General features: G+C 38.1%; 1 protein-coding gene across 5 annotated transcripts in view; it reads right to left on the bottom strand.

Moving 5' to 3' along the window:
* The window catches only part of DIAPH2 (diaphanous related formin 2), a 933611-nt gene that overhangs the window by 116379 nt on the left and 804694 nt on the right, over positions 1–12538 (bottom strand). Inside the window, exon 28 of one of the 5 annotated variants that reach the window (XM_078363564.1) lies at positions 6619–6766. The exons of the other annotated variants lie outside the window; for them this stretch is intronic. Coding sequence (XP_078219690.1) covers positions 6717–6766 — 50 coding nt within the window. The 3' untranslated portion in view covers positions 6619–6716. Of the gene's footprint in view, positions 1–6618; positions 6767–12538 lie in introns of those variants that run through there. 5 annotated transcript variants of the gene reach the window in all.

Here is a 12538-nt window from a genome sequence, read left to right as displayed (position 1 = left end):
GATTTAATTAAGATTAGGCAAGATGCAGGCATGGAGTGTACACAACAGTGGCAGAAAGGCCCTTTAGAGTACCTATGCTTTCGCTATTTTGCTAACATAAGCCCACACTGACCTTCACTCATTTTTTTATGCTAAACCTTGGCTGGGGAGTGGCTGAAGTATAGACTCACACTTTCCACCACTAATGTGTTAAGCCACAACTTCTTTTAACTCCACGTGGAAAGTACAGCTAAAATTTATAACCAAATCAAAACACCATAGTCAATTATGGGTATATATTTCATGACTTTAACTAAAATGTGAACATTACTTTTCCAATCTTTTTATTAATGTGCTGTGACTTATCTTTAAACAGACTCAACTTAAGGAGAAAATATGGACATCTCATTTAGAATGAAAGACTCAGATGACAGGAAATGTCTCAAATACTAATACTAACGTGTTGGGTTCTAACAATACAAAGTGAAGCTGCAATTAAATTTTACATTTACTATGACGCATGTAGGTGGATTTCTAATGTTTTCCTGATAACTAAGGTAGAGTGCTTTATCTGATTTTATTTTTTGAGACGGAGTTTCGTTCTTGTTGCCCAAGCTGGAGTGCAATGGCACGATCTTGGCTCACTGTAACCTCTGATTCCTGGGTTCAAGAAATTCTCCTGCCTCAGCCCCCTGAGTAGCTGGGATTACAGGCATTGGCCACCACGTCTGGCTAATTTTTTATTTTTAGTAGAGACAGGGTTTCTCCATGTTGGTCAGGCTGGTCTTGAACTCCTGACCTCAGGTGATCCGCGTGCCTCGGACTCCCAAAGTGCTAGGATTACAGGCATGAGCCACCACGCCTGGCCCAGTGCTTTATTTTTTTAAAAACTGGTTGTGTTGTTCACTTTAGGTTTACAATATTAATGCTATTTTGTGATCAATTTGGTAAGCCCTACAATATTTCCCAAAATGACTTAGAGATGCAACTTGACAACTATTTTACTTAGCTAGCATGATAATTAGAACCTAAACTTGCATTTCAGGTTGCCATATCACCTATACAGAACTGACAACAAGCTATTTTCTTGGCAAATACCTGATTGATGGTTCATTCTTAGCATGCTTGGAGAAACGCATTAATAGGATAACCCATGTCTTTTTTCACTTTGTAATATCTACAGATGATCTCTATTTCAGATGACTCTAAGCAGCTAAATACAAATAAAAAAGGAACACCTTTCTGGCTCATTAAGGCAATTGCTCAACCTGTCATTAGCATTCTCTCTTTGCGAATGCAGTGCGGGATGCAGCAGACCTTGTCTGCTACAGAAAGTAATGGCACAGAGCTACCTTTTGACAGCAGGACTAAATTTACATACTTTACATATTCAGTGAGTAAAAGAATAATTTACATTAATCAAATATGCTATGTTTGGGGTATTTTCCCCTCATTTGAAATATACCTGTCTACTTTGTAGGCCTAGTCATCGACAACTGCATAGGAAATGAATTAATTGAGCCAAAGCAAAAGCAGGCCTTTACTACTCATTTAATCCTACCCATTTTCTATAGGGCAATTGTAAATTATGCCTCAGAAGATAAAGAGCAAGTCATGCCTGAAAAGATGAGATGCTCTGGTTTTCATCCTCAGACCTGCTAGGCTGACTACCTGTCAGATAAGGCAGCAGCCAGGATTATGCCTTGAAAAGCTGACAAATCCAGATTTTTATCATTAAATCAAACCTGCTAGGTTTAAACACTGTGAACTTTAATTATCTCATGTTTAATTAGAAGAACTAGATTAAACCAAAAGTGGAGGGTGGGGGGGAGGTACTGGCGAAGGAGAATCAAGGAGTTATTGGGGATGAGACTTCATATCCACAAATCAGATTTCTCATTTCTAATAAAGCAAGGTTTACATTTACAGGAGACTCAAGGAATCACTGCACTGCACAATACTAGAGATTATCTAGTCCATCCCAGAATGATCATCATCTACGCTGTTCTTTATTATTATCATTTTCTTCTTTTTTTTTTTTTTTTTTGAGACAGAGTCTCGATCTGTCACCCAGGCTGGAGAGCACAGCACGATCTCTACTCACTGCAACCTCTGCCTCCTGGGTTCAAGCGATTCTCCTGTCTCAGACTCCGTAGTAGCTGCGAATACAGGCACCCGCCACCACACCTGGCTAATTTTTTGTCTTTTTAGTAGAGACAGGGTTTCACCATGTCAACCAGGCTGGTCTTGAACCCCTCACCTCACATGATCCGCCTGCCTCAGCCTCCCTACGTGCTGGGATGACAGGAATGAAACACCGCACCCTGCCTTACCCTGTTCTTTAAAATCTCTGCAGGAAGAGGTTCTGCATATGTTGAAAAGGTTTAAAACTAATAAGGGCACTATAAGTCAGTTTACCAGAGAATGAGAAAATGAAAATATTCCTATTTTACCAACTAAAAGATAAAAATAATCTGTGCTCCGGAGGTTGCTTTTATTGCTATTTTTTGTTATGTAAGGCAAGACAGCATAATTAACAGTACTTCCAGAGTATCTTGTTTCATAAGAGTCATAAGACAATTAATTATTTAACCAGTAAGTACTCATTGATGATCTACTCCAGCAGCTGGCAAACTTTCTCTGTAAATGGTCAGCTAGTAAATATTTTAGGCTTTGTGGACTACAGAGTCTCTGCCACAATTGCTCAATTCTACTGCTGTAGCCCAAAAGCAGGCATAAGTAATATGTAAATGAATAAACATAGCTATGTTCCCAAAAAATTTATTTATGGGAAGTTGAGTTTCATATAATTTTCACATCACAAAATGTCGTTTTTCGTGTGTGTATGTGTGTGTGTGTGTTTTGAGACAGTCTCCCTCTATTGCCTAGGCTGGAGTGCAGGGGCAGGATCTCTGCTCACTGCAACCTCTGCCTCCCGGTCTCAAGCAATTCTCCTGCCTCAGCATCTCGAGTAGCTGGGACTTCAGGCACCCGCAACTCACCCGGGAAATTTTTATATTTTTAGTACAGACTGGGTTTTGCCATGTTGGCCATGCTGGTCTAGAACTGCTGACCTCAAGTGATTCACCCACCTCGGTGTCCCAAAGTACACCGAGGCATTACAGGCATGAGCCACTGCACCCAGCGCTTCTGATTGTTGTCTAACCATTTCAAATCATAAGAAATATTCTCAAATTTTGGACTGGATTTGGCTTATAGGCCATAGTTTGTTATCTCATGGTCTCTTCTACACTTAAGTCACTATGAAAGGGAAAGAAAATGATACAATACATGGCCACTTTTCAAAATGGCTGGGAAAACAAAGACAAAAATATATTTTTTTAATTGGCAAATAATATAAAGCCACACATAATAAAGGGCTAAAGTGTGTGGGGCATCCCATAAGAGCTAAAAGAGTCAAGGCATGAGGAGGACATGACTCTATGAGAGCTTGGACAGTCAGAATAGGATTCGTGTAGCAAGTAGTTGTACCAGGAAGAACCAGGTAGATTTATGTAAGTGGAGAAGAGAAGGAAAGAGCACTCCAGGTAAGAGAAATAATATAAACCAGGATAGAGAAATGTGAATTAGCAGGTTGCATTTGGGGGAATGCAGGAGAAAGGCCTGTCTAAGCAGAATCAATTGGAGAAATTAATTCAGTCACTCAATAGATAACTATTGATCACTCCTGTGTGTCAAGCATTATGCTAAACACTAGAGATACCATGATGAGTAAGGCACAATCCTTGCCCTCCAATTGCTCATGGTCTTGTTAGAAGGACAAACAAGCAAAAGCAATTATAATACAGGATAAGATACTTACTCTGAGATATAAAGCTGCCAAGAAATAACTGGTAATTTAAAAAATTATGTCAATTCGCAACACTCCATTCATTTGCATTTAAGGTAGAGATCTGTGATTTAAACCACAAAGGGAATCCAAACGCAAAATGAAAATCCCTGTGTGACCCATACAAGGCCTGATCATTTAAATATTCAAATATAACTGCCTTTCCTAGAGAAACAGCAAAATCACATAAACTTCCTATAAATGATTTTTGGAAGCATTTTGAAGATTATAATTTTAAAAGGGATTATTACATTATTAGCTTGATTCACTGCAACTGGGTATTATGTCATCGGTCCTAACAATGTACATGCACCTATCTGTAAACCTTTTCAGCAATGAGGTAAATTACTATGGAAAAGCCTGAAAGTGTTTTTTCACCAGAGATCTTTAAGAAGAGGATTTATATCTACCTGCATGAGATGAGTCAGGATCAATAATGCCTAGAGCAGAGCATGAATTTTCAATTCTATGATTTGAAATCTCTTAAAAGCATTCCAGTGAATATTTCCACAAATTAATCACTCATTAATTAATACTACATTCATAAAAATGTAGTAGTGTTACCAGACTTATTTGAGGGAAGAACTAAAAATTCCCCTACAAGTGTTTAGAGCAGCACTATGACCAAAGAAAATCTGAAGGAAATCATAAATCTTTTGCATGAGGCCCTAAGTGAAAGGCAGCATTGTAAGGAAACAGCATGCAGTATGGAATTAGACAAACTGGTGTTCAGATTCTGATTGAGCCACCAGCTGTGACCTTGGCCAAGCTACTTAACTTCTCTAATCTTCCATTCCTTCACCTGTAAACTTGGGAAAATAAAACCTACTACTCAGGGATGTTGTGAAGATGCAATGAGATGGTATACATATGATACCTAGAACAGTGCCAGGCAAACAATAAGAACTCAAGAAATGTTAAAAAGTCCTCCATTCTTTCTGTGTTTTTTTCTTTCTTCTTTTTTGAGATGATGTTTTGCTCTCTTGTCCAGGCTGGAGTGCAATGGCGTGACCTTGGCTCATTGTAACCTCTGCCTCCTGGGTTCAAGCAATTCTCCTGCCTCAGCCTCCCCAGTAGCTGGGATTACAGGCATGCACCACCATACCCAGTTAATTTTTTTGTACTTTTAGTAGAGACGAGGTTTCACCATGTTGGCCAGGATGGTCTTGAACTCCTGCCCTCAGCTGATCCACCTGCCTTGGCTTCCAAAAGTGCTGGGATTACAGGAGTGAGCCACTGTGCCAGGCCTATTCTTTCTTCATTGCCAGGTTCAACTCAACTTTTTAAGGAAATGACCCCAAGCAACAGGCACAAAGATGTCATTCTCATAGTAAGAGAGTATAAAAGCGAGAACAGGCCTATGTATCTGCAACCTTTCTTCTATGGTGTATTGGTTATTGTGGTAGCATGTTGTGGGTAGTGAGCCTTAACAACCAACTCTGCTATTGAAGGCACCTCTTGAACCTCCCTTTCCTCCTGAATCCAAATATGCACCTGCATTCTCCACTTTCACACTTTCCTTTTAATGTTCTCTCAGCCATGGACCTCTCCTCAAAAGCCAGGGTCTTTGGTGAGGGGAATAAATAAATGGTGAGAAAGACCAGAAGAAAATACAATTTTGCTAGCAATATCTCCATTTTCTACAATAGGTAAGAAATATTCTTTGCTTTTTTCTCAGTTCATTTCCAAACGAATTCTCACACCCTTGGAATGCTGTAATACCAATACTGCCACTTGTGAAGAGTATGTCATTTGGGTTTCTCAATTCAGCATTAAAATGAGGCTTCCTCAGTAAATAATATATGTGGAAGCTTCTGTGAGCTAGAACAAGCATACCTCCTTTGTGCATAGCAGCTCCCATGACCTAGAAGTGCTTCCTGCAGTGCCGTTCTTATTAAGTTGAATATTTCACATGCTTTGGAGCTGAGAGCCGATTTTCTTAACACAGTCTTGAAATCTTCATTATCTCCAAATATTCTACCCATGCTTGCTACTAAATGTACATGTGGTAGTGCTATTGCCCAATATGATTTCTGAATGGATTAATAATAATATCCATTTTATAGGTCCAGGTATACAACTCACAGGATTCTTAAAGTATCTCAATAGTAGAATACCAATAGGTAAAGAAATCACTTTGCTATGAATCCTATCTGAAGGACTGTGATCCCACATAGGAATATTTAAATAATCAAGGGTTTAGGTAAATGATATAAACACATTTGCACAAGCCAGAATGCATAAAACTCATACACGTAAAGATAGAAAAATACAAGTATTATATGAGTTATTTGCAAATACTGTCTTAAAACACTCAGGGTATTTCTAGGTGCTCAAATTAATGAAGTTCTTGAAAATATGGATTAATTTAAATATACTAAAATTATATATTATGTATATGTATGTGTGTGTGTGCATGCATGCTATATATAGCTAATAGCTGGCAAAAGAAATGGCTACCCTAGTAGCTTCTGTTTTTATATAATAGTCACTCCGATAATGACTAGTATACATTTTAAAAACACATTCATGGGATAGAGATCATATCTTAGACTTTTTTTGTATCCTGCTTAACGCCTGGCAGAATGTTCTGAACCACACAGTAAGCATATAGTCTCAATCAAAAGCTAGAAACATTCATTGTAGAATATATATCTGTTTGCTTCCCAAGTCTACATTTTCTTTCCAAGCATATAAATGGTTAACCATCATGAAATTGGTATTACGGGGCATATAGCATAAATTTTACCAGAAACCCTTAGGCAGAAAGAAAAGAGGACTGGACAAAATGAATATCATGTTTCCACTAGAAACTTTTACTATTTGATTATCTTAAAAGCCATGTTGTACAATCACCCAATCCTGTTTAAAACAGCACTCAGGCCATTTATGTGGCTGATCTTGGATTAGCCCTTGTTGCACAGGGATGATTTACCACTGCAGAAAAGAAGAAATAAAGAGAAAAATTATTTGAAATGTATAAATTTTAAAAAACATAATGCACCTAGAACACTGAATAAGACAAAACCATAAATGGCTCATTTATAACACTGATTTGGGATTGTGCTATTGAAACTTAAAATGAGAATTTCAACAAATTAGGCCACAGATAATACAAAAATCTCATTTTTATTTCATTAGTTATTATGCAGGTCATGATAAACGTGTCAAATATTAAAGGAATGAACTGGGTATTGCCAGCACTCCATCTCAAGCTGCATTCTTGCTTGTTTCTTTAGAAAGTTGTAAGTTAATGAATAGATGCTACTTTCTATGATACGGATGTCCTTCACTACTTGAATCTATTGAATTCAGCAATGAATACATATTCATGAATGTGCACTCTTCTCAAAACAGGGATTTAGACAGTCTACTCCATTAAACATAAGTTTATTTTTCTTCCAGGTGTCAGCTAGGAAATCAACATTTTGGTCAGTGGCCTTTTCATAATGTTTGTCCTAATGGATGCCACCTGGAAATAAAATCAGCTGATATTTAATGCAGTATATTTTCTAAGTTCCCATTCTAAGAAGAATATTATTTTAGAAAGAAGTAATTAACTCTATTAGAAATGAACATAGATTCAAAAATACAACTGTAGCTGAATCTGGTGCTAATTAAAACAAGACTTAAACAAAAATCATATAATACCTTTTTATACATTCACATTCTATTCATGATGATAATAATTAGAGCCTATGCTATCATCAACTTGATGCTTTCATAGCTGTACTGTTTATTTTGGTCCTCCTACTATGGTTTCTATGTAGCAGATGCGGCCAACTGTGTTGTCCGTCAGTCTGTTCCAGTTACCAGTATTTTGATTAAGTAACTTGCCACATGGATATAATGTTTTACAGTCATCTAAATGGTTAATACATATGAAATAATGTTTTAGTGTTAAATGTTCACACAAAACCTAATAAACGGTGAATCTCCAAACCTTCTTTGCTTCCTTTACAAGTAATACACTATAGTTTTTTTTTTTTTTTGAGACGAAGTTTCGCTCTTGTTACCCAGGCTGGAGTGCAATGGCGCGATCTCGGCTCACCGCCACCTCTGCCTCCTGGGTTTAGGCAATTCTCCTGCCTCAGCCTCCTGAGTAGCTGGGATTACAGGCATGCGCCACCATGCCCCGCTAAGTTTTTTTTGTATTTTCAGTAGAGACGGGGTTTCACCATGTTGACCAGGATGGCCTCGATCTCTTGACCTCGTGACCCACCCGCCTCGGCCTCCCAAAGTGCTGGGATTACAGGCGTGAGCCACCGCGGCCGGCCTACACTATGTTTTTTTTAAAAAAAAGATATTTCAAATATTCTAGTCATGCTCAATCAATAAATACACCAAAATCAAACTTAAATAACAGGCTTGCTAGCTATAAAACAATACACGCTTGACGATATGGAAGAAATATAGGAAATAATTTTGTCAAATTTTGTTAAGCCAAGAGGGGTGGGAAATGGGGTGGTAAAGGCCATATGTGTGCTAGATTCATACAGTAGTTTCTGTTCTTGATGTTGAGATCGAACATCTGAGCACCTTCTACGTTTCCATCACAGTGGTAAGACACTGGGGCTAATGAATATGACGCAAGTCCTTAACTCCTTAAAGACTTATGTCCTTTAGACAACCATTCTATCCTATTCATCCTAGGTGACCACAAAGATTACTAAGACCAGCAGCCATGCTCTTAAGTAATGGTGGCCAAAGGCTGGCATTTGGAACATTACGATGGGCTAGTATTCTACTCTCCTATGTCTCTTGCATGGACGATATGATGGCACAAGGGATGCAATATGGAAAAATCCTAAGTAGGAAAATGCTACTCCTATTTATTTTTAAAAAAGTATTCCCCTGACAGCTTGGTCTGATTGACAGCTCTTACAGACTGACCTAATGAACCTTCAGCCTGGGAGCCTTCACACATTCCCTGATAAGCATTGAACTCAAGTTTTACCGTAGGCATCATCTCCTCAGCCCCAGTGATCTGACTAAAGTGGCATGGCCTCCAAATACCACTGCAAACATTTATTGCAGGCCAATCCCAGCAGGAACGTTGTCAAACTGATTTTTCAGCTTTTATAGTCCCTCTGCAAATCAGCCCAAATCACATTGTTCCAGGTTTAGATTAAGCATCTAATTGTGTATCCCCATGGTCTCTGCTAGGATTTTGCAAAGGTTTTGTTAAATTCTGGTATATGAAAACATCAGAGAGCCACAAGCGTATATGTAAATTATTTGCTTATTCCCCTGTAGACTGTAAAAAATATGTTAAGGTTTTGTAAAAAACTGTTCATCTTACGCTCTTTTGTCTGTTTCTTCCTTACCCATCAGGGCCAGTTTGTAAATGTACAACAGGGAAAATAAGACAAAAGGCTGGGGCAGGAATGATTCAGGATCGTGATTAACACCAAAAAATATGTCCTGTACAAAGGGAATCCATGAGTCACATTTAGAGGATTCTTCTACATTGTTTATGTGAGGTCTTAAAGTATAATTCCTCAGGAAAAATGCTGAAACCAGGATACTAGTCTGCTACAAAGAAGGAAGACTTTGTGCATGTCTTTTAAATCTTTGTAAAACAACAACAAAAAGGAATTAGTCTAACTATGACTAGTTTTCTGGAAATCATAAGTGACTTATTTTGGAATTAAATGAGCATCATGGGGTTGTAATGCAGGGAAGCTGCAGTTAACATTTTGAACTTCCGAAACCACTTTTATGATGGACTTTTCCTATTTCATATTCTCAAATAAAACATTTGTTGTTCTAAATCTGAGATAAAAGGGTATATTCATCAGATTATACTGCTTATATAGAATTTGAATTTAGTTTTAAATTGTCTTTCATTCCTCTTAGAAACTAGAATGATGAAACTGGACAGACTAATATTTGTAAAAAGTAGCCACAGAAATGGAGATATTGTAATCCACAGAAAAAGAAAAATACTTTTCACTTCTTACATAAAGCATATTTAATCAAATGTCTTTGAATTTGTCAGCAATACATATAAACATACCTATACACTCATCTCTCTTCTCTCTCTCTCTCTCTCTCAAGCTATGCAGCTACCAAAATAAAGACAGCCTCTAAAGGCCAACATAAAACCAAGCAAACACAAATGGATTTGGTAACTGTATTTTGCTGAACCCTGACTACCCACTCTGGGGCTTTGGTCTGTACTTGCAGCATTCCTTTTGCATAACTATGGTAAAACAGCAGCAAGAGCGACAACAAAAACAAAGATTAATTAACTTGGCTGGTTCGGGGGAGATTTGTGGCAAGGTGTTTTTCCTCTAAAAGCTCTAGATTCATCTAGTTTCCAGTGTGTTCTAAACATTTCAATCCATATTTTTTTTCCATGTGGGTATAAGAAGAGAAGTATACTGACATACTTAGATCCTGGGTCACAGTAGGTGAAATAGATGTGAGACAGAATTCTGTTTTTTCAATATTTCAGTAAAGAGTCCCACCAAATTGTTTTGTGAGTCTCAAACCACCTAACTATAGATTTAACTGGGTATTTGTATCGTGTATACTTTTAAAAATCTTTGATTCTGTATATAATATGAATAATTTTTTAAACAACCTACATATGACGGTAAGATCTGTCCTCTTCAAGGCAGTTGCTTTAGGAGCTACAGAATTAAGCAATGATTCTATCATTGCCAAAAAACATTTGTGAAGCCCTTCTTCAGGATATCTTTACAGTAGGCCTTACAGCCTTTTAAATAGTTTTGATGAAGGCAAGTCTTTGACCTTTAATAGATTTGAGTTTTAGAAAGCAAATATTTCAGAACCAAATTGATAAGGAACCTGGGTAACTAAACTTGCAATACTAAAGTCTGGTTAAATGCTGGATGTAACTGAAGAAATGATACAGAATTTCTTCTCTAGCTCAAATTCAAGGTATTGCAGAATATTCATTTGGATAAGTAAATTCTAGTTGGGGCTGGGCATGGTGGCTCACGCCTCTCATCCCAGCACTTTGGGAGGCCAAGGTGGTTGGATCACCTGAGGTCAAGAGTTTGAGACCAGCCTGACCAACACAGTGAAACTCCATATATACTAAAAATACAAAATGAGCCAGGCATGGTGGTACATGCCTATAATCTCAGCTACTTGGGAGGCTGAGGCAGGAGAATCATTTGAACCTAGGAGGCGGAGGTTGTGGTGAGCTGAGATTGCGCCATTGCACTCCAGCCTGGGCAACAAGAGTGAAACTTCGCCTCAAAAAAAACCAAATTCTGGATGGTTTGGTAAGAAAAGCAATATACAATCACCCCTAAGTATCCATGAGGAATTGGTTCCAGAACTTCCCCTGGAAACCAAAAAATTCGCAGATGCTCAAGTCCCTTATATAAAATAGCACAGTATTTGCATATCACCATGTACATCCTCTCATATACTTTAAATCATCTCTCAACTAATTATAATACCTTATACAATATTAATGCTATGTAAAAGTTGTTATACTGTATTGTTTAGGGGATATGAAAACAGTCTTTACATGTTTAGTACAGATGCAATTTTTAAAAATATTTTCCATATGCAGTTGGTTGAATCCATGAATGTAGAACCAATGAATATGAAAGGCCAATCGTATTCAGTAAAACATAGATAAATGCATAAATGTGTGTGTGTATGTGTAATGCTAAGATTATGGGTGTAACAAATATCAGTCTATTTGCCAGCCCTTCCCATACCTTTCTCAGAGAATCCGCTCTTTCATCCAGTCTCTGGAAAAGGCCACAGTCCCCTGCACCATGTGAGCTTATCTCTGCTGATTGGCCACAGACTGAACACCTGACTTATGGGAAACAAATTCACAGACTTGCTGGGCCACAGATTGTGTCACAAGAATCTGAACTCGGAGCGGCCCATGTCACATAAAGATAGGCAATTGAAAGTAAGCGTCATACTGTATCACAGTTGTGGCACTCACGTTCAAACAACGTGAACGTGTTTCCTTTGGAAACAGGAGAAAAGAGGAGACAGAGATGAGTGAGATAATGGAAGGACAGATACAGCAACTTACAATTCTAACTTTTCCATTTTGGTTCCAGCCTAAGACACTCTGGTCTCACTGTTGTTTTCTATCCTTGGATGTCCAAAAGGTTGCTCATCATAACCTTAAATAAATTCCCCTTTGCTCAAGCTACCTTGTGTAGATTTCTATTCCATACAACCAGACAGTGCCTATGACAATGTGTTAATGGACCTGATTCCTTCCTTTAGTTCGTCAATAAAAAAAATTAGAAAAATAATTTCTAAACTGTTCATGGAATGGCTAAATGCCCAAGGAGATTAAGTGATTCCCTCCAAGGCATCAACACAGTGATGTGTCAAGCATTAGAAACCAGATCTCCTAGCTCATCACAGACCCTAGAGTTCCATAACCTTGGAAATGTTATTTAACCTCTCTTTGCCTCAGTTTCCAGCACTATAAAAAGGAATATAGTAATAGTACTTAACCTCTCTAACAGGATTGTTGTGAGGATTAAATTTGTTATTATATAACACAAATAGTAGAGGCTAGGAGCAGTGGCTCATGCTTGTAATCCCAGCATTTTGGGAGGCTGAGGTGGGTGGATAACCTGAGGTCAGGAGTTCGAGACCAGCCTGCCCAACATGGTTAAATCCTGTCTCTACTAAAAATACAAAAATCAGCCAGGCATGGTGTTATGCGCCTGTAGTCCCAGCTACTTG

The sequence above is a fragment of the Callithrix jacchus genome, chromosome X, assembly GCF_049354715.1.
Source record: "Callithrix jacchus isolate 240 chromosome X, calJac240_pri, whole genome shotgun sequence".
Lineage (NCBI taxonomy): Eukaryota > Metazoa > Chordata > Mammalia > Primates > Cebidae > Callithrix > Callithrix jacchus.
Note: the sequence above shows the minus strand (reverse complement) of the source record. Positions and strands in the feature narration are given on the sequence as shown.